Below are 24534 nucleotides of genomic sequence, written 5' to 3'. Positions count from 1 at the left end.
CTAGTGAAAATGTCACTAAAGGTGAAATGAATTTAATTAAACTTGCTTCAATAAAACCATTCTAAAAATGAAGCTTTAAAGTTCAATTATTCAGCTAAAACGATAAAACTTAACGATCTCTATCGTAAACAAACAATTAAGGAGTTTAATTTATTTTATTAGGTTCAGTAGTCTAATTACTCTCTTATTAAAACAACAAGTGATTATTACTTTTTAGGAAAAATATAAATCTTTATTCAAATAATCGATTTTCAAGCATTTTTGGTTGATTTTTACTTTGCTTGGGAGTTTATTCAACCATTTCGTCTATTCATATAAAATTACTTAGAAATTGTTGGAGTGCGTACAATTTGGGAGTTGTCCTTTTTAAAATTTACCTTCAAAAAGTACTGATATTCAAAATAGGTACTTCAAATACATATTGTTTTACTAACTCATTCATTTATGACTCTTTAATCTTGAATCTGGACAGAAACTTGGAAATGAACACCATGTGACATAAGGTTTGATTCCACTGCGTGGAGCAGATCCCCAAGTATGCGGGTGATAACGGCGAATGATAAAAATCCGAAAATTCCTGCTCCCCACTTTTTCATACTCTGTGCACTAACCAGACAGTAAAGTACACACTGTTATTTTGCTCATAGTGTTCCGAATGAACATTTTATCCCTTCATATCCTAATTTTCGTATACTCTTTAAAAAGCATTTTAATGCTTCTAAGCGTTTTATTATATTTTTTATCCTCGCGTTTATTAATTTTGGTCTGGTGCACATTTTTATTACGAACATAGGTATTACTTTTCTTTTATTGTAATACTACTATTACATTTTATAAGTATCTTATTAATATGAGCAATAAAATACAAGTTCGAAAGTTTTTCCAAGTTTGAAGCACTTCAATATTTCTTCTTGTTTAGGTTAAATTGAAAATGCTGTAAAAAAATCTTAAAAAGTTATAAAAAAATCGTGTAATAAATCTAGTAATTTTACAAACGAATGGTTTTATCTAGAAAAAATCTTTCTAAAAAAGGATTTTAAGGGTCAGCGCCAAGTAAAACCTACTTATCTGTCTGGAGAACTTTATCATTAAGTATTAAAGATAAGGTCTTCTAGTTGACCTTTCTAAATAAATGTATTATCGATCCAACCTCTTAGATATTTATTGATATTATGCATTGAAAGATTTCTGAAGCTGAGATTCTTTGACTAACAAAAGGTTCTAGGCTATCATGTACTTAATATTTTTGTTAAGAGGATTTAGACTTTTAAGTCATTTATTTCAAGTGGAAAATGAAAATGACTACTTGACAAGGTGCCATTTCATTGTCCACGAACCAGACCCAAAACAATCGGTGTATCTTTATGACTCATGGGATAGGGAAGCTAATTAGGGAATTAGTATTAAGAATACAGATTAGTACTACAGAATACGTTTTTTTGACTGTTAAATATCATCTCGGATGGTTCAGAACACTAAACTGTTACTGCAGCTCAGTCAGATATTTAGTTTCAAGTGTATTTACAAAATTAATTTTCAAAACTTGGAGATAACATAGGATGTACAAATCTCACTCCGTACATTCCTTCTGCACCAGTCCTAATCTCATTTGTAGGTACAAATAAATATTTACCTATCGTCCGTTCGTGACACAGCCCTGTCTGCCAGAATTTAATTGACAAACAGAAGCTACTTAGCAACAGAGATAAATATTGTCAATATTATTTTCAAGTTATGCCAGTGACATTAAAATGTAGGCGACACGTGACAAAGTCGTGTGTAATCTCCTTATCAGTTGTTGTTTTTGTTTTACTGAGTAACTTAAGATGTGGTTTCACCACGCGAGAGACATGCCCCCGAATGTAACATGCTGTTTTTAACACGCTTATTAGCTTCACCTGTAACTATGTATGTAAGAAAAACTTAGAATTGTAATATTATTTTTTACAAAGTGTAAGATGTCGTTACTATTTGAGTATGTTTACAATGGTATGGTATTAATAGGAAAATTGGTTTATTGCTGTGCTTATCATTCAATAAATGTGTCGGACTTACAAGCATAGCTTGCAATGAATGTTAACGATGAAAAGATTTATTTCAGTAGCTTGTAAAGTAGTTACTTTTTGGAGTTAGATGGTTTAAAATACAACAAATCACAGCAAATAAAATTCTCTAATATTTTTATAGAAAGATTTTAGTAAAACACAAGCTTAGCAAGCGTAAAATTCGAAAAAAGGCACAAATATATCCCATTTGATGAAAAAGATCCTTAGAGCAAGAACTCCTTTATAAGAACAACGAAGGATTGTAACCATGCCAACTAAACTAAGCCTTATTGTAACATTGTGTACATACATTTGGTTGATGTTAATCCTAGCTTTTACCAAGATACGGTTTTTCTATCTGGTTTGTGTTTATCTTATATACAGAGTACATAATACATTGTTAGAAAAAACATTGTTTACTCTGGTTTTTGTACTCTCTACCTATTTTATATCATAGATATGAAATTTTTGATGGATGTGTTGTTGATCCAGATAAAACTCTGCTGTGCCTGCCGTTGTTCAGGTTGCGAACTATGTCAAAATAACGCGGTATAAGTCTTTGATTAAGTAAAAGAGTTGATTAATTTACCCTTCTGTCATCAGATCAAATCAAATGTCTTCCAGAGACTTAAGTATTTTTATAATCAATATTTAAAATTATTATGTTACAACATTTTTTTTGGTAATTGATGACGATTTTAAAATGCTCGTGTAGTAGAACGGCACTTTAAATTTATAGAGGCTGATTCGTCGATGACAATGAACTATGACATAGGTTCTGATATCGTTTACATAGTATTATTAAAATTAAAGTAAAAAAAAACTTATTATTAGAAATATCTATGTAATACAAAGTACAAAAAAGTTTTCAATGAAATGACTTGCTATTTTCAGTAAATTCAAGCCACTGACAGTTGGAAGATTGTATTTTTTACTTGATTTTTAAAACATTCTTTTCAGACGTTTTACATCATTTAAAAATATTTTCAGTGGGTCCCTTACCATGGTTAGGGACTCTATCTGGTAGAAATAGTTTTTTAGAGACACAAGTTTTTCCAAGTGAAATCAAGTAGGTCAAGAATAACTATATCAAAACTTCTCAAGTCCACATAGTTATTTTTTTAAACTATCCAGACTATTACGGAATAAACCCTTCCAAAGGGAATGCCCTTTTCATAGATGAATAACCTACAATGTCTCGAGGAGCAAAAGTCAGTCATAAAACTGAGATTCGAAATTGTAAACAAGTGGGATTCCCACTCGTGTATATTACATACAATACATAGATATACATAAATACAAAGTGCTGTCAGTTCGTTCACCAGTATATTGTTTGTATATAAGATTCACTTTTGTACGGGTGCTTTTAAAGTTATTGAAGGTAAAGAATGGGAAGATTGATAGGTATATACAAACTTTGTAGTTCAATAGAGAAGACTTTTTCCACTTTGTAGTCAGAATTTTCTATCTTTAACCTTCTTTTGGTTGATGAAATACGTACGTACATATAAGAATAGATATGTACCTACACAATTCCACATAGGATCATAAGATGACTTATGTAACCTAGCTGAACGTTAATACTCTTTTTAAGGTTCCGGAGTAATCTAGGAACCCTTGTAGTTTCGCCAGGTTTGTCTGTCTGTCCGTTCGTTTGTCCGCGCTTAATCTCAGCTACCATTAGCACTAGAGAGCCGATGGTGCCAATACGTATATCTAACTTTTGGAAATAAAAATAAGAAAAGTGCAGCTGATAATAATATGTCACACCTAGTAATAATTATTAGAATATGTTGACGTGGGCAAAGCCACAAAAATAACCTCTATTTATCAAACATACAAACGTGACTGTTTCTCATTTCCAATTAGTAGTTAATTAATCTAAATATATTTGATAATAGTGATAATGCGTGGCTAAGTTCGAGAAAAGGTTTCCACTAGATAATTTCAAGAGCCTTCGAGAATATTTTGATAAAGCGATTACGCTGAATAAGATAGACAAATAATTTAATATAAACACTGTTGTCTATTTGCCATTTTAGATAACAATTTTACGTTGTATTATTGATGATAGCAAAATTTCATTATATCTTAACTTAAAATAGTTTGCACAAAATTTTCACATTTCTACATCAGAAAAAAGAAACTCCTTTCTATTTTCTTACAAAAAAAGCACGTACAATCAAAACGACAGCATCCCCGAGATTTCTGACAAGCAACCCATTCAGACCACCCACAACTTGCGCCCACATCCAGCGATCCCTCATCCCGTCATACATATCGTATAGCGTTTATCTAAGAGGTGCATGTGTGTCGGCGTGAATATATTGCCTCTCTACATCAACGACATTCGTGACACTTGCGACATTCACGACACTACAGGTAATGTTGTGTCGTTAGTGTTTACGTTGTTAGTAAAATGCTGGTCTAACGCAGTTGTGTGTTGGGTTAACTTTACTCGTCTGTACATTTGTTTTCTTTTGTTTACAGATTTACTCATTCAAAGATCTTTGACCAACATTGAACGCGTAGCTTTTTACACGCTTTTTTTATTGGGCATTTTCATAACTCAATTAATGAAAATGCGCTATTTTCTTGGTCAGCTTTACACGGTCAAAAATTATGATATAGGTAACTACATAAAAGTAAATTATAAGCTAAATTATCAAAAAGTTTTAGAAAAAAGAGATCTGAGTCATATTCAATTTGGATGCTTCTAATCCAATCATAATAAAAGTAAACGCTGGGTTTTACAATAACTATTAAATAAAATGATAATGGTCTTCAAACACGTCGTGTTATTACAACCAGCTGACGTAAACATAATTAGATTAAATTGAGTTTTAGAACAGTTGAACATAATTGAAATAATTTCAAAAAGTATATATGAATCATGAAATTGCTATAGCTTTGAAATCATAAGAGGTAATGCAAAATTCCAATAGTTTTTCTAGCTATTAGTATGGTATTTTATAGTTTCTAGTTATTAATAAATCTAAATACAAATCTTTCCTCTTTTAAAAAGTTAATATTATAAATACGATTCAATAACTCTAGCACATTTACCATGGAATATAATATATACAGATATGGCATTCATAAACTGTTATGACGTAACATTTTCTTGTTCAGTGATCTAAAATCCAAGGGTGCAAGAGATTTATTGGAGCCTCATATTGCATTGGGGGTGAAGACATCTGACAGGTGGGATATCTCCCTTTTAGAGTACATCAATGTTTGAAACGTGTGCAATAACTTGCTGAATAATATTATAAGCATGAACATGTAAGTAGCTTGGAACTGGTTGAGGTGATTGAGCTGAAATGCGGAAATGTGGGGTGATAGATATTAACATCGGAAAAACATGGTTTTGTCAAACTAATATTATATTTTAAGTTTTATTTTTTTCATGTAAATGTAGATTTAGTTTATTTTAAAATATAATGTACAGATTTTATTGAAAAATAAAAAAATCGCGGTAATATTATAGAGCTGAAGAATTTGTTTATATGCTCTAATTTCAAGGACTGCTGGACCGATTTGAAATATTTCTTCAGTAGTTGATAGCCCATTTATCGAGGAACGTTTTTTTTATACAGATGGGTGGTGTGATTCCCATAAGACACTAATGAAACTGAGAGCATATACATATACAAGAGCATGAAGCGATGTGGAATAAAAGTGAAGCTAGTATTGATTAGCAATGCTGGAGCTTGCTCAGCAAAACACATTATACACTTTACATAATATCATTCAAAACAATAATTAACCTTTGACATATTCTGCCGATTTAATCCGCTTAGATTTTTGCATTTCTGTGAATTATGTATTTTGTAATGTGTAAGATAAATGATGGCATGTGTTAAGCTGCAAATAAAACAAACCATTGAACATTATATTATCACAAAACATATTGTACAGCAAAAATGACGAAGTAAATATATGTTCCTGCTTTCTTACTCTAAACTTACTTGCTTTGTGATGTTTGATGTAGAATATTTTCAAAACATTTATCGTAGGAAAAACAGGAGTTTGACTCTCTTACGACGAATATTTGTCGTTATAAACCAAATTCTCTGCACAACAATGAAAAGTTAGAATATTTTTTGAATAATATCATACCTATCCAGCTATACCCTGAAGTCTTGACTATAAATAGCCACCATCACTCCCAGTGTGCACGACCCCATCGTCTAGGAACCCATAATGACCCGTTGCACCAACTAATGCGAACTGCCGTGAGAATCCAACCAAATGTCTGGTTGTTATTTTTTCCACGTCTAGAAAAAATATAAACACTTCCTTATTTATGTGACGAGTATAGATAACAATACTTTTTTTATTGTGCTATTAATTGACACTGCAGTTGTTTATGTTTATTTTTATAAATGGAAAAGTTTGTAGTTATTAATATTCTTGTGTTAGTCATCAAGTGGTTAGTATATTGAGCACCCTGATGGTTTGTAATAAAACATGAGATTAATAGACCAAAATCACCAGTGCGTACTCCCTTTGGAAAACTCAGAATAATTCAATAATTTACGTAAGTAAATACGTTAAAAAGGACATTTATTTGTTGTAGGCAAATATGGTAATAAACAAAAAAATCACACCTGAAAAATCTTTACTATGATAAAAATACGAAAGGTCACAACCGAGAACAATGGAAAGTTTTTCCGATAAAATCGCGTGAACTTTCTATTCCTGTATGTGTCCTTCATTTCTAATAATTACGCCTGCTAATTATAACGACTCTGATTGTGTCCAGTGCTGTTAATAATACATTGTTATCACCACCAGTCTAGACAGGGGATGGCTGTACAGTGTACATTTGTGACGTGGATCTGTCTGACTTGATTGTACCACTGATTATTTTTATCGAAGAGGCTGAACACACCCACGTACAGCTTATTATATAAACAAATCCTATTTAAATGAATCCTCAAAAAGTATATTAATTTGGCAATTGCTTCTTATGGACGTTGATCCTGCTAGGACAGCTGAAATTATATTTTACTTGTAGGTATTAACGGTATTAAATAAAGACTATTTTAATCAAAACTATTTTTTTTTTGTAACTAATCTCAACGTATGAATTCATTTTCAGGTCAGTAACTACTTAAGAAAATTAAATAACGATTCCTTTGACATTTGCATTTGCCCCGGATTAGCTTTTATGATTTGATGAAACGGTTAAAGGTGCTAACGAATCGTCACCTATAGACTCAATTGTTCAGAGAGCTTAAATTATAGCATCGAAAGCTCGTTTAACTAATGATTAATCGTTTGAAATATTTTAAGAGTAAATATAACTATTATGCTTTGTTTACTCCCTCACACGATATTTGACATAATTAAAACTAATTACACACAAATCTACTCACAAACAATCAGGGTCCGTTGTACCAACCACGAATTTCTAAAAACAACTCGTTATCTAAATTCTATAAATATCAAATCGTTACAGACTTGTCTTGACACCGAGGGCCCTCCGACTTGTTGTTTTGAACTTTTGTATGTTCTGTTGTCACCGTTGACACAGGTTATCGAATCTATTTATTCAGAGACATCGACTGTATCGCAGTGTAGACGGAAGCGCCAGTTTCTTCCCCGCCAGTCAGCAGATACGACCTAAACTCCGCTCAACATGATCCCTCTCAACGCCAAGTTCGCTATTGTCATATACGCTGTATTTTTGGTCGCGGAAATTGTTGACGGAAATGAAAGGAATTCGGGAGACTCCCTCACCATGAATACCATGATAAGGGATATGTGCAGCAGATCGCTGTCAAGACTTATATACCAGATTTGTACGGGAAATGTGCAGATTAGTGATTTACCGTCTGACAGACTGTCGAATGTGCGGGGGAAGAGAGCAGCTCTGTTGTTCAAGGAGAGACTGAAGAGACAGGTCGCTGACGAGTGCTGCTTAAATCCATGTTCAGTGTCGCAACTTATTGAGTACTGTCCGGACACTTGGTGAGCCAACTGCCGGCCTTGGAACTATCAGTGTAATGAAAGTGTTAGTGATTGTCAATCGTCCACGTGGAGTGACGTCGACCATAAAATCGATAATTTCTGATGTGAACTTCATTGATGACCCTGTGCTGTGCAAATTTTCCCTGATGTGCAATCAGTGGGGTCATCGGTACAATGTGACTGTAAAGTGCCGCTCGTGTACGAGGGGTCCTAACCCTTTGAACGTGGAGTTTGAAAGCTTGTGTAAAGAAGCGATAATTCTTCGAAAATGTACGTGAAGAGCTTTTAGAGAGCGCTACATCGGAATCGCGCTATTCGAAACACGCGACTCCAGCGGATTTACTCCGGAGAGGATTTTTGGTACATCCGTTTTGAGTTTAAGTGGAAAAGTATACGACTTTTGTTTTAATCCTGTAGCAGGCTTAGCCGTATTTTTATTCCTTTGAAACCTATCTCCGTCCAAAAGTAAGCCTCAAAAAGGTTTATTGCCTATGCTATTTTAATATCCTATTAATAATCATTATTTACTTTGTAAATACATCATGTATGCTTGTCATTTAGTAGCAGCCTCACAATATTTATTATAGCTGTATTTAATTTCATAAACATCCGCTTGTTGTTTTTTAATCATTCCGATTTATTAGCCTTTCAAATATTGTGTAAGAGGTAGTCAGACATTGAGTATTTCTCTCGAGATTATTATAATAAAGTACACTTCGTAGTGGAATGAGAAAACTTTTGAATATTCACTAGTTGCATTTCCTATTTTAAATGGTAATGAACAGAAAATATGTATGGAATATTGAGTTGTTTCTGTTTACAACTGTAGCATATTTTTATAAAGCACTGACTTATTTATTGTTTGAAGAAAACTGTAAACAACAATTTCATGCTGTATGAATGTCTATTTACTTTAAGTCAATTACCGATTTGATGAAAACGAGTGTTAATGAGGGTAAGATCCCAAAAAGATTCCACGACAGTATCGAAGCTATTAATTTACTAGATAAACTATAATTACAACAACAATATAATTACTGAGTAAAATGAGTAATTTGTTATGATATAAGTCCTTGTGGCCAGGATAATGAGTCAGTTACACTTGGTTATACGCACGCCCTACATTTTACATTTGTCTTGTTTACAACATTTATTTATAGTTGACCGAATTTCAACAAAGTACAATAAAGAAGATTGAAACAAACAGTACTAACTTGCAGATAACAAAGTGTGAAAAACAAAATTGTTTATTTGAATTGGTTATCAATAAAAATATTGAGATAATAGTTTCGTAATATACTAACAAAGTTTATGTAAGAAGAAGTGTAACAACAGCCGTATATCTATAATTTTAACAGTAACTCACAGTCAAAACAACATATGTACGTACATGAATGAAACTTATAACCAAGATATGTAGAAGTACAAGTTTCATAATGTAAACAGTGTATTATGTACCTTATAGGTAACTACCGCAATGATCCTTCACAAACCATATTTATTTATTAAACACTACATTATATTAGTGATTGTTTTTTCTTTATTTACTTAACCTTTATTCCACTAAACTACAACGAAACAAAAGACTATGAAATATTAAGATTAATCGTATAGTTGGCAACAATGGTCCGTCCTGTCAAAAGCACGCACGCTACTTTGACCTTTATACTCTATATGATATTAAAACGAAATTGGAGTACATAAATATCGTTAGAGATAACACAGTGTGTCTTCGTGTAGAGATTTTTATCACGTTCTATATATCGGAGTGTTGTCCCTATTATTCCGTATTTAGGTCATGCATCGCTGCGGAGTGGTCTAATCGGCCTTTAATTTGATTTGCGTGCAGAATGGCAGTCCGATAAAGCGCTTAGCAGAGGCAAAATGGGATTTATGGTATGGATAACTCCAGCAAAAAGGGCCCGAATAAATCTTCGCCCTAACTTAATAAAGTCCCCGTTGACGGTTTTATCTGAAGCTGTGACCACGAACAGACTTCTTTTGAATAAAGTAGTATCGTATTTTTACTCTGAAAAGAGGGAATTGTTGATATCTGATGTTTGAACAGTAAAGTTTTTACTTTTTATTTTTAGACACAAAAGTTGGGAAATCGAGCTTTCAATTCGTTGTGAATAAGTTATTTTTACAAAATGCCCCACTGTTTAATGTAAGCGGTATAAACAATCACTCTATCGTTACAGACACTTATGTAAATGTTATTTCATTTTAAAATACTACTTGGACATATCGTTACTATGATAAAGAAAAACCTATTTTACCTATCTAAATTGCACACACTCTTGGCCTTCACAATCCCATTCATACCACCCAGGCTTGAACTGGAATAATATTTAAATAATCAAAAAAAAAAGAAACACATCGAGCTTGTATTTTAAATCTAACATTTACTCTAGCGTCAGCGAGGTATCCGATTTTTGTTCACAGAATCAAATTCAAATGCAATCATAGTACCCACGTATTCGTTTTCCGATGCGTCTGGGCTGTGATTGGATATTTCCAATATCTGTGGTGTTAAGGCAAAAGGGGATGAGTCAAAAAACACAACTTTTCACCAGGGGCTAATCAAAAAAACGCGTGTTTGTTTTGTAATAAAAATGCAGTTTAATCAAAAGTGTATAGAAATAATTAACACAACTCTGTTTTAATTTTCATTTATTAATTTAGTCGTCTTTTATATGTACCCGAAAAATATTTTTATTTCTTAATTATTAAAATAATTGACATATCTCCTTTTTCCGTAACACGGTAAAAATTAAAAAAAAATCCTAGAACGACTCGTCTCTTTATTTGCTATTATTATTTACGTATATACCTTTTTTTTTGGCAGGGGGGAAATCCTCATGGACTTCCCTCCACCTGGGGTCGGTGGAGGGGGTGTGCCAAACTCTTACCGGCTAAAAACCCACCCAGTGTTGCCTTCAATTACCTATTGTCGAGGGCACGGGTATCGCCAAAGCATTCTTCCGCACCCCCGACAGGTATTGGCCCCCCAGATGTTCAAAGGCGGGCCCCGTCAACCTCTGTGGCCGTCACCCAGCGGCCACAGCAAACTCCACTAAGAGATGCGCGCGCAACACAACGCCACCGTCTCGAGGCCTGTTTCTGATCGGACGACAGACGCCCCTAGTCTGTCGCCCGCAGGCCGCGCCCTATGGTGGCCGGAGATTAGTCATTCTGCGACGTCCTCCACGTCTGCTGCGGGCGGGAGAGGAAGCAGCTTCTCTCTCCCTTTCCGCCGCCTCCTTTCAAACCATCACATCCTCACAAAAGGATGCGACGGCGTTCCATCCATCTTCGCTGCCGACCATGCAGGACACGACAGCCGGCAGCGAAAGACTTCCCGCAGCGTCTACTGCTGCCGCTGGGTCACGGCGCTGCGTTGCCCCAGATGCCACAGTGGTGGCATTCGGGCGTGGGCTCCCGACCGATGCGACACAGGAACTTTCCGAAACACCCATGTCCGGTAAGGACCTGTGTCAGCCGGAAGCTGAGGGCGCCGTGGCGTCCCTCCAGCCACTCCTTCAGTATGGGCCTTACCGCCGCGAGAGCGTGCCATGCCGTGGGTCGCGCAAGTCGCTGCTCCCATTCCGCAATGAGGTCTTGGCGGAGCTCTGAACTGCGCAACTCAACTTGCTGAGGCACGAGGCGCTCGGCCCGCCCCACCGCTTCCTCGCGCCATGTATAGAGTGACGCGAGGGCTGTCGGTCTCGATCCGGCTAGGAGGCATGCAGCTTCGAAGGAGATCGTGCGGTATCCTCTTATAACCCTGATGGCCATCGCTCGCTGTGGTCTTCGCAGCACTGGAAGGTTGCGGGCCGTCAGGGTGCTCGCCCACACTGGCGCGGCGTAAAGCGCCATCGCCCGCACGACCCCCATATAGAGCCTCCGGCAGGAGGTATTGGGTCACCTGAGGTTGGGCAACAAGCGTGAGAGCGCTAAAGCTGCGACCAACAACCGAGGAGCGAGCCGCTGGAAGTGTGGCCCGAAGTCCCAACGACTTTCGAGAACGAGTCCCAGGTATTTCATTGTCGGCTCCACAGCGATGGTAACCCCTCCCACCACGATACTGGACCCCGGAGGTGGCTTCTTCCTTGGCCCATGGAAGCAAAGGGCCTCGGATTTGTGCAAGGCCACTTCGAGGCCAAGACCTACCCACGACCTGCGCGACACTGGCTGTGGCCCGAATGGCCGCCTGCCGGTACGTCTACCCATGTGCTGTGACTAGCGTGTCGTCAGCGTAGTATATCACGCTGACGCCGTGGAGAAGCGCATCGCGCAGGACCCAATCGTAGCCAATGTTCCACAGGAGAGGGCCAAGAACCGACCCCTGAGGAAGAGATGTTCTGACGAACCCATCCTTCTCGATCCAGGTACACGACAGCTCTTTCGGATAAATAGGCCCCGATTATGCGACGGAGTACCCTGGCACTCCATGATAACGGAGCGCCTCCTTTATGATATTCCAGGGCAGGGTGTTGAACGCGTTAGCGATGTCATGCGACACCGCCGAAACCACCTCGCCCGGTCGACTGCTTCCTCCGCCAGGACCGCCAGGACCCTCACGCGTATGCGTGGAGGAAGCAGTATAGCGTCAACTGTTGAACGCCCTTTACGGAAACCATACTGGTTGTCCTCCAGATCCGAATCAGCTCATAATTTAAAGGTTTTAAATTCATCATACTTACGTTAAATCGAACTTGTTAATCCTATTCATTTCTGTAGGTTTCAACACTCAAATTACTCACGTAAACCATAATTTTAGGATTTTTTGCACCGTTGCACTAGTAAAAAGACGTCAACTTCGCGCGCGAAATGCAACTAACGCGGAACGACGAATATGAATTTAGGCACAAGTCGACTTATCTCATTATACCTAATTTTATAAGTAAAGGATCACGTATGCAATAAGAAGATAACTAGACAAAACTCCTTTTTACTTTTTAGGTTTTGCTATTTATGACTAGACTCGTATTTTTTATTGGAGATTCACGAAATAAAATACATTATATTGAATTATCTCCTTTTTACCATGATAGTTCGTAAAATTTTGTACCCAACTGTGTAATTAACTCATTTTTCACAATTTCTGACTCATCCCCTTTTGCCTTAACACCACAGATATATGCCTTGAGGCGAGGCACAGACACTGGAATCTCATATCCTCATATCCGTCACGTGAGAAACTCTTTTGAAAACGACATTTTTATACGTCTTGTTTTCAATTGTTAAAATAGAAGATTGAAAAAAAATATTTAAGCAAAGACAAATTCATATTCAGATGGTATAATTTCCATTTTCTAAATTATAAAAAAGAAACATCATCGTCATATGCCTAGCCTTTTCCCGACCATGTTCGGTTTCCAGTGTTCAACAAGGAGCGATTGCCGATCTGACCTCCTCAACCTAGTTACCCGGGCAACCCAATACCCCAAGGTAAGACTGGTGGCCCGAACTTACCTTAAAAAAAAACTTAAATATCTTAATTTTATTTGATGTTTATTCATTTTAGATACCGTAGGGAATATGTAAACACAAGGGTAATTTACTCAAGTTACAACCTATCTAATGTTATGATAGGCGTCAATCTATATGTCTTACTTGACTGGCAGGTGGAATATATAATCCACCTGAAACTACTATATGTTCATATATTAATTGACGTGGAAATCCTACACCTATGTACGGTGAATATAATGCTTCATTGATTAATATTTACTCTTTTGTCTGTATTCTTGAGGTAGACTTTACCTTATCAAAATAATCGCGTGCTCATGTTGTGTGTTTTATTTAACATCAAAAACAAAAGACGATCTAACTGGAAAGACTATACCTTGATGATGTCTTACAAAGGTGTGTAGTAGAAGAAGAGATAGCCATATCCACCAATTACCGTCCACTGCTGAACATTAGCCTACCCCAAGGAAAGCCAACCATCCCTCGCCAAGGTCATGAGAAGAAGGAGTAAGTACCCACAGCAGGAAGATAATGTTTTCAAATCCCTAAAATCGTCCCATATTACGGGATATATAATATTATATCACATCTATCTATTCTAAGCACATAATTACGCAAACTTACATAAAATATAAAGCTCGACATTCACAAAGCGACAAAATTGCGTCGAGACAAAAACAGAAGCTGGAATTAAAATCTGTCTCGTTAAAGGGGCTCGGTAAATTAGTCCTATTCATACCGCGTAGTTATAATCTGTGGCCGACGTATACTAGATGAGGCGATGTGCCGAGGGCTCATCTAGTCGCACATGGAACTAATATCGGTCAGGCTGTATGGAATTTTCATACATGATTAGTCCTTTGACGAGATTTTGAGGCAAAAGTGGATGATTTGGAATGGAAAAGGGAATTAAATGTGACATGTAGGTTCATCATAAAAAACTTCATTGAAATTATGGAAATATAAGAATCGTTTACCAAGCCTTTTCCTGTTTTTACACATGGCCTATTATTAAAAAATCCCTCGGTCAGTTGGATAGAATTCGTTTAAATAAGGACTTTAGAGTTTAATCTAATACTTAATTATTTTGTGTGTTAATTGTTCATACTAAATCTTCGTTTAAATCCTTACAAAAAGTTTGAAACTTCTCACGTATCTTCCTTTCGATTATATTAACAGACAATCAGATCTCTTTATCAATTTCTACGTATTAATTAGCACTGCCAAAGCGAATCGCGAGTAAAGCAAAGTAATCCATTTTGCTATAATACAAATAATAGAAATTGTTCGTACGTCTGTGGCGGTAGAATTGCTAACGTCACTATTGATAATTAGTTCCTCCCTTTGTTCCTCTGTTAGTTTACTCCAAATATTAGTTATGTTCAAGTTTGGGTTACCTTTAAGAGCTCCACACTGCAAACTTTTAGTCGGGCGATAGTTTGTTCGGCCTCATAAATCAGGATGGAAATGAATGGCAGTACGCACGTAACGGCGATCAAGCATTTAGCGGGCAGACTAAAAACTTTCTTGAATTCACGATTTTCTCAAAATAATATTTATTTTCTCCAACTATCGGGTCAACTGTCGGCCGACTGTTTAGTCTGCAGTTTGCGGTTAATTTTAGGATTAGAGGTAGAAGACAGTTTCTGTAAGTGTTTGAAGAGAATCTGTTAGTAGAGTTTTGGTAACACTCAATGCAGGTGTTAGAGAGTTTTGAAATTTCAAGATTAGTAATTGACTAGCTTCCATTATATTTGTATACATTGTGATAAAGAATCACCATCCTCCGAGCCTTTTCCCACATTGTGATAAAGAATAAACCATATTAATTATGAAAAGGATTACAGCCTACTAATAAAAATGTTTCAGTCAAAAGCAGTGACGTATAATTTTAATGCTTTAATTGCATTCGCGGTGCATTTTCCAATTATATAAATTAAAAATACTTAATTGAGTGCACCGGTTTAGTGCAGAATGGACAATGGGTATAGCTCGGTTAATGGAGACCCATTAATTTCGGCGTACGTGGTCTGGGCGTTCACCTATCCCGAAATACGAAGTTTTGCCAACCGATTTTATTTAAACGATCATTTATAATTTATTTACTGTTTATCCCAAAAGTTTATGAATTAAACGTACAATACTAGCTATGAGAAGAGTTTGTTTGTAAATAATTTACTTATCGACATGTTTTTGCAATCTCGTTGTCCTGTGGAGTCGCAAAAAATAAGTTCTGAATTGGCCGATAGCGTGACAAAAACCTATATCACACCCGAAATATCTATTAACCTCAAGAAAATCTTATCATTGGTACAGCAATAACATCTATATTTCCTCCAATATAGACTAGCAGGTAAAAATAGATCGATGAAATAACGAACCGACAAAAAAAGGCGAAATAAAAACCCGTGGAACGCCAGGGACCGAATGAATGAAGGCAGAACGGAAGGAACGAAAGCCGAGCGAAACAGTGCGATGCAACAGCCGCATAGCTCGATCCTAGAGGCCGGATATTTCAAAATATGGCCGCCTATATTGTTTCAGATGACATTTTGTGGGCAAACCGTTGTTTCAAATAAAAAAGTAATTTGACACGGTGTTATTCTTATGTTAAGCTAGCATTATTTATCATATATTCCTTTAGTATACCTATTTTACTACAAAAAGTAGTATTATTTTTGTGTTGGTGAAAACGGAAGTCAAAAACCTCAAATGTGTGTCAGCTCGTAATAATACATATATTTTTTCCTGTCCTTTAGGTATATATTACGAACACTATTATCATTGAATGAGCGCCTTCCGAGATTTCCATTTTTAAACAGAACTCACTCAGCGAGTCCCTAATGGTGCCAACGTGATATCTAAAAATAAATAATTTGCAAGCAGTTTCCGATTCAGGTAAAAGGTACCTCTTTTCCCGCGTTCCATAAAAAATGTCTCTATCTTAAATCTTATTTCTTTTGCAAGTATTTTCATGGTCGTTAATCTTACTAAGCTACATCGACCAGTTTGCTTGAAGGTACGTAATTTATATGAAGTAGGTTTAACCGGCGCGGATAATCAGTTAAAAGCTAGGCGTGTCTGGTCCAAGGCTTTGAATAATCGGAGCAGGTGGGAAGTGCTTTAAGCTGTATAGGTGCTTATTATAAAGGCTTTTAGTAAGGAAATTGAACTAGGTTGTGGACTAAATTGAGTTTCAGTGCGTGGGCCAATCGTTAATTAGGATTTTTATTGCAACTTATTTTGCACCGTTCCTCTAGTGGGCAGCAAAGCGCGACCATAACGGCCTTGGGTTTGGTTTTCGGAGCAAGAAAATTCATCAAAATTAATGTGGAATACACACGTACATCGAAGAGCACGTATATTGTATTATGTCGTGTATTACATATTATGTCGGTCGGATTGCCGTACCATTGGACTGGGTATATCTAAGTATGAGGGAAATTGTGTCTTAAAATGTTGTTGAAAACTCATAATAAATAATAATTTAAGTAATAATTTAATCATATCGGTGGTAATAAGTATTAATAAGAATGTGAACAAAAATATTTACCGTCACCTATAAATATGCGTAAACAGTTTAAATTCGGACTTTTACCCACGATAACTAAACGCACTTCTTAGTTATAACATAAACAAGTTTTATCGGCTATACAAAATATTTTCATATTGTTAACAAATTGTTTGTCGTAATTTTGATAGGCAGTACCTATTAATGTTTTTTTTTTATATAAATAATTTTGTCAAGTCACTGTTGTATACTTTGCATATTACTAAAACATTGTATTAAGAATGCATCAATTCATCAGGCCTTGCTCTTGTGTTATTCACTCAAAAGCAACTTTTTTAAGTCCTTTGAAAATAAGGAAGTAAAAAAATAACAATACATCGATGAACACTATCATAACATTAACCAAAAAATCTGGGTTTTTATCTAGTTTTTAAATATCATCATCATCCTCCTGGGATAAAGGCGGGAGGATCCAGTTTTTAACCTCTGAGTAATTTTATAGCTATTTGATCACTGTTATGTATCAACATGGATCTTTTCTAAACTTTTCTTGACATTATTTTCTTGAGGGGAAACACGTCTGCACTTAAGCAGTGCAATTCAACGCAGAATTTGTTTCCAAATTAGATATGGCGGTTTATTGTTTTGTACCATCTGCTTATCACCCCCAACAATTTGTGATGTAATTGAGGAAAATTGCTCACAAAACGATCCGGGTGAAGGGTTATCTATCTGTGCGTATAGGCCTAGTGATCTATTGTTTTGCACATATTTTAGGAGGAAAATCACGAGTTTTGTCTTATATTGGCTCCTGTAGAAGACAGTAGGATTTATGTCGTTTTTTATTGAGTTCCAGAAATAGATTTAGGTTTTTTTCTATTTTTAGATATGGATTTTTCATTATACCTTGCTTAGTAAATTCCGAGTGCCATGCTCGAGCGTCCATCGTAACTGAAATCCCTTATGTAGGTACCTACTCTGTTTGCGCTACGTCGCTTTCACTTTGTTGACTATTTAACAGTAAAACGCAAGTCAAACTGTCTTCTTATAAACATACATCTGCCTAGCCCAGTATGGAAGAACTCTTTGTGGCAAGATAGTAAGAGAGAAGTTCGCCCATCCACAGACCAACTGCGTCAAGCCTTGCTTATCTTTTTGGTCGATACCTCGTAGCTTTAACTTAGAAGCGAGCTCTTTAAAAAATATTAAGAGCATTCATTTCTTCTTTCACCTATTGACTTCCTCATATCTGACTGAAAACCTAGTATATTTACGTCCACGCTCAACATCAAACAACAGTGAGAAAATGAAATTCTATTTACACAATAAACTGCATATAAATGTTATGTTTTATCGCAGGAACAGTCGACGTTGTCTCTTTATGTCAAGTTACGGCACCCATAGGACCTCTTGTTGTTAACATATTCTGTACTACATTGTTGTTTATGTGAATATGTAACTATTACTAAGGTTTCTAAGTGTGGAAGATATAATTCAGTTTCGAAGCAATAACAAAAAAGTTTAGTCAGTTTAACAAAAGCTCAATATAAGTTTCAATTATTAAAAAAAAATATGTTAGTGTGGATAATTTCTTGAAAATTAAGTATTTCTTTCTATTTTATGAAACCCACTACTTTTGATTAAGCCCTCATGTTTGCTTTACAGTGAGAAAAATAATAGGTATCTAATAAAGTTCATGAAGGTTTTAAAAATATACTTATTTCATACCTACCAGACGCCTAGCTCAAATATTCACGAAATAATCTCCAAAGTTTTTCCCCAATGATACTTCGTCGATTTTCTCCGAATTCGAATTCACGGCCGTTCAATTGTAATTCAGAACTATGCGCTGAAATAAAACAGAGATCATAGTCTCATCACGTCGCAAGGGATTGAAAGTTCGAGCAATAACCTTCTAACGCTCGTTTACAATGTCTTATAGAATTTGCAATACTCATGTCGTAGGTTAAGGCCAATGCTCACAAATTGCAGATATTTTTAGCCAGTAGAAAATTGTAGCCACATTTGTCCTTGCACCTATGAAGCTGTAGAAGCACTACGGGCCTTTAACATAATACCTATAAAATATTGCGTGCCAAAATTTTTTTTGCAGAATTGAAGTAGAAAAAAGAGTATTCCATTTTCCAGCTAAAGTAGTTAGACAAAACAGACTTAACTTATTATTTATTTATTCAAAACGTAAAACTCTTGATGCAAACAGCTGGTTTTCCCCCCCCGAGTTTCCCAAGCAACTCGTAGGCAAAAGTTGACTATAAATAAATAAAAAATAGAGATGTCCAGTGCAAATAAGCCGAGGTTTTAACACACCAGACATGTCCTTTAATTCTAAAGTTTGTGTTTGTTTCGGTAGCCCGCAGAGGATTGGGTCTGTGGAACTTTTTACGGGACTTTAAAACTTTTTTTGCGACGTGATCACTCGGCCAGCGGTGTAAACTTATGTGGGTCTAAAAGGAGAATTATTTTTGTTTGAAAAGAACTAGAATTTATAGTGGTATATTTTTCTACTCGCTTGTTAGTTCGAGCAAATGGAATCATGAACGTTTGCTGTTTCTACAGTGGTAAAAGGACCGAATGTGTTTCACAGAACATGGTTACAGTAAAATATTCAGATAGCCGCTAAAATACACATTAAGGTTATTTTTAAGCTTTATCTTTTTTTTTTCTAGGGAGATCACTAGCTAACCACAACATTTCGACTGATAAAATTAAAGAAAGTTCGATAAAAAATATTACCTCTTATATAAATTGATTTACTTATCATACGTGCAGACGAGTGTTCTCGCCTATCCAAACCCAACGTGTGTTATTGGAACATTTGCCTCTTTATATTCATTCGACGATCCCGCTTAGGGGGCTACATTATTGGCATCGATATAACACGGAGCATCCCGCATGTCATTTCGTTGCCTCCAGGCGCAAGAAATTGCATGAAATACATCTATGATACCCGACCAGTAACACAAGACCTACCGCGCCCTCTTAGAAGTGAACAGACAGCTATTGCGCGGAGTAACGAGGTGTGAAATAAAGGGTCTGTTGATATTGGTCGTGTTGTGCTGTTCGTGTGTGCTTCGTGCACCCTACAGGGCATATTGGACGCAATCTGTGATACCTGACGTGGCTGGGAATTTCATTATAGTGTATTGACTGCTCATGACGAGAGTCTAGATTGAAGTGTGACGGCAATTGTTTACTGCAAATAGGAGATGCGTGTCGCGTGGTGTACGCTTGGAGATTAGGTCCTATGGTTCCAGAGTGCTGAGTCGTAAATATCCACCCTTTGTTGATGGTCTGAAAGGCAAAACGGCACGTTCGTCGCTAAATAAGCTGGTTTATGGCAGAAATGCAGTTGTTTTGTTTTTCAGTCGCTTTTGATGTGGTTGTTTGTTTTGTTTGAAAAGCTTCAGCGTTTCAGGATAATACAACTTACGGTTTTTATTAAATCCTACATATGATTTTGAATTTCATAGCGATAATTGACAAAAACATGAAAATGTTTCAAATGCGCACAACGGGACTTTGTACAACAGCTGACGTAGCTATTTAGTATTTACAGTCCGAAAACAGAACATACCAACATGCCATAAAATTTTTGCACAATCCACCCAAAACTCATTTTTTTACAACAAACAAGCATTTTCTAACAAACACCCCTATACGGGGTACAATGAAACGAACGTATACAACAAAACGACAAAACAAGTTTCCAAATTATTACTCAGATTACAAACGAAATCCCCCAACAATATCCGGGAAGTCATGTCAACAAACAAACATGGCTACGAACATACATACATACATACAGACACACATACATACATGTCTGTAGGTACACAGGCCCTTAGGGGACATGACATAGCATTTTCATTGATTCCCTCAACGGTCATCGTCCTGTGTCCTACGATAGACGGTTGCCACTAGCATTTACCGCTGAATAATTTTACTGCTGTTTTATAACTTGCGATTTTTATTATCTAGGGGAATAATAAATCTGAATTTGTGTTATTGGGGGGAGTTTGTGTTTGTTTGTGTATATTTTTGAAGAAGTCTTCTGATACTTTTGTTATAAAGCTAAATAGTTAGTTTGTTTATTTGAAAGCATTAGAATAATGTTCTGACATATAAATAGCCCATTTATCGAGGAAGAATGAGGAAAAGTCAAAGAAGTTGCTGAAAAATCAATTTTTTGCATAGCCTGAAAACCAGGTTTTTTACGGGTTCTCACAGAAAAATGGTCTATGATATATGAAATAATGGGAAGATAATAACGCAAAAATTAACGAAAAGTTTCAAAGAGAATTACCTATAAAAGACAATACACCAAGCAATACCGGGCTGCACTGACAGTAGTGTAGAAATAATAAATACTTTATGGGCAATTTGTGACTATAAAACTTCATAGCGATATTTAAGTTTATCGTTGAAGAATAATTCGTTTTTATTTTATGAATTGTTTTGTCCTTTTTCAAGTTCGGAAAATTACGGAATAAAGTCCGAGTGCTTTTGCGCTTTCCGTAATCATATTTTTGCAATAAAATATTAAGTGAAAAATGTCTTTGGAATCGACGTTTTTCTCGGAGACATTCATTACCCTGTTTCTGAGAAGCTTCAAGATAGCTGACATTATATTTAGCACAGTTACAGACATAGTATAAATGCCATATTTATGAATAAAGAAAAACAATAAAAAATACGAGTAATATTTATTTTAGCATTTCTTTTCCCTTTCTGAAATTTTTATATCTCATAAAAACTTCTTTGTGTTGGTGTTCAAAACGAATGATTTTTTCGAAAATCGAAACCAGTTTTTCCATGTTTGTTGTGATAGCCGTCTGAACCATTTAATCGATAAATCAGTTGCAGTGTCAACCCATGCACTGGTGTATTATGGCGTGTTCATCAATCTGCCGGGTAGCGTAATTACCCGAGGGAAGGCCCGATATAACGATCTATGGAGACACCACTATCAAGTGCAATAGCTGTTTAAGTAAACGACAAAGCTTATAGGTGGTCTATATTAAATTGCCTTTGGAAAATAAATTTAAATTGTACTTACGGTATATTATAAGTAACTTATTAAGAAAAGGCAAGAATTCATCTGAAACCGAATTCTGTGACTTAAATTCTCGCCATCATTTGATTAGCTTCTCCTGAACTTCTGAACTTCTTAGATGGCTTCCAGTCTTATTAGACGCAGCTGGGCACCAGTGTTCTGAAAAATAAATACGCAATACTAGGTACCGCAAATTTTAAAGTGTTTAAACACTTTAATTTGTTGGTATTAGAGTCACAAAAGACAACCAGACAGGCTGAAATAATAAAGAGCTCAAAAACAAAACAAAAAGCAACTAAATTTTGTTAGAAAGAGAATTTTCTACCTCCGTTTAATTGAACTATTCTAGGAAAGCGTTGATAAAACGTTCAACAACTAGTTTCAACTTTATACAATTTATCCTTTCGGCTGAAACTCCCCAGGCTGTTATTACAACTATCAGTTATGAAGAAACTATGAAACTATACCTCAGTGAAGGAAACTTCCATTCAACATGATTGGTTCCGGCCAAACCGTTGATTGTAAAAATTAATAGTTCCAAACTTCGCCTGCTAAGCGCTGGATAGACTAGCAGTAACTTTTGGATCTGACTTTCAGTTAATAATATCTGTAGATCTTACTTTTTAGTGTTAGTTTTACTTCCAGTGATTGGTCTTTTAAATAGTATTTCAAAAACAAGATCTATGTGCCTCAACATATCAGCAGTAAGGGAGAATATGAATTCGCAATTTCTATGAATGGACTATTGGCTCTTCATATAACAATTATAATAACTATGACCAGAAAATACTCCTAATGACCAGCTCTCAATTAAGCTCTTAATTATTGGTTTTGCTAAAGTGTGCAACCACAGTTTTGCTAATGTCACGTACTAAAACTTAACAAAAGCAATGTAGGGATAATTTGATACAGTAGGTACAAACATATTAGTAGCAGCATAAAATATATGTATAGTGTGTACATTCATAATTAAATATATTGTTCCTAATCATGACAAGGTAACACTTATCTTCATACCAAGATAATCACTTCATATTCACTATGTATTACAACATAAAGTCTTTCAACGCGTTTGTTCACAATAAACTCAAAAAAATATGTCAATGACAGAAAAACCACACAGATTTATTTCTAAAAGAAAATCAATTCAACACTAATACTAAAAGTTCTACTTCACTTGAAGATCCAACTGCAGAGTTATTTATGAGCATTGTTAGCAAACCATTGCTGTGTCAGTAAATTACCTTTACGTTACTAAGACTCAATTGGAAGTAGTTTTATTGCTATGTTCGTCTGAGCATCCCCTATTGCAATCTTGGAATTCCATTTCATTAGATAATATGAGGGTAAGAGATGTTTTTGGTATCTGGAAATTGGTGAGGTAATGATCAAATTGCTGTAGTTTTTTGATTTGATACGCCTACTCTTGTGTATGGGGTAAAATAGTTTATGTTATCTCATCTAGTAGTAAAAATTGAGTGTGCTTAGAGAGTACCTAGACTGTGTTCTTATTTCAATACCTCTCCATCACCAGTGTAAATAATAGAGAATTTTGATGTTTACACGTGTCAGTCAAAACTTGGATCAACTAACACAAATTATCTTCACATCCATTGAATACGGGTGAAACCTTCATAAACTATTAAAATCAATTTCACTCACCACTCCAAAACAAAAGCTTTCCACATTTCCACGAAGCTGATAATTCCACAACAAACATTGAAAGATAATCTTCGACCCTCGTATGAGCTCCGCATCCCACGCCTTGATTAAAAGGCTTTGTTTCTAAGAGTGGCGCGCTAAACAAGAAATGTTTACTTCCCACTCGGTACAGACTGAAAGAAGTCGCTAATAACTCTATTACTAAGTTTGTAACACCACTCCGTACTGTTCGCCGGACAAAGGAGATTTACAGCAGCAGTGGGTTTACGGGTTTACTCAATGTGTTAACGCGATAAATTCCAATAAAGTACACTTGCGGAGAAAAGTAACACAATTGTGCACGGGGATGAGATACATTTTATAAAATCAGTGATTCAAAGACAGCAGGGACTGTTTTTTTTTTTTCAATTAGCTGTATTATTGACTTTGAGTTTGAAAGAAGTATTCATATACAATTAGGTATCTAATAGGTAAACAAAGTCGTAGGTACATAAATTATGTTATTTTGAGTACATAATAAATACTTGTAGCAGTTGTAAATGGATATGTTGACATTTATGATTGAAAGGGCGTTCCGCATGAAAAGTTTTGGCCATCGATTTTATTTTTCATCAACATCGAGAGACAGGGTTTCGTTTATTTACGAACACAAAAGGTTTTAATTGATAGGTAAGTAGGTATAGAAAATATCAAGAAAACATAAGCTATAGAAAATATTGTCGTCAAGTAGATATACGTAAATGTACATAACGACTTTAATGTCGATTGTAATGTTCACAAAATACATC

At 35.8% G+C, this 24534-nt stretch overlaps 1 protein-coding gene across 1 annotated transcript; it reads left to right on the top strand.

Moving 5' to 3' along the window:
• Positions 1–7692: 7692 nt before the first annotated feature.
• LOC110370190 (insulin-related peptide 2) lies at positions 7693–8028 on the top strand. The gene has a single exon (XM_021325930.3). The coding sequence runs from the start codon at positions 7693–7695 to the stop codon at positions 8026–8028; it is 336 nt and encodes a 111-aa protein (XP_021181605.3).
• Positions 8029–24534: the final 16506 nt, after the last annotated feature.

The sequence above is a fragment of the Helicoverpa armigera genome, chromosome 11 (genome assembly GCF_030705265.1).
Source record: "Helicoverpa armigera isolate CAAS_96S chromosome 11, ASM3070526v1, whole genome shotgun sequence".
Lineage (NCBI taxonomy): Eukaryota > Metazoa > Arthropoda > Insecta > Lepidoptera > Noctuidae > Helicoverpa > Helicoverpa armigera.
Note: the sequence above shows the minus strand (reverse complement) of the source record. Positions and strands in the feature narration are given on the sequence as shown.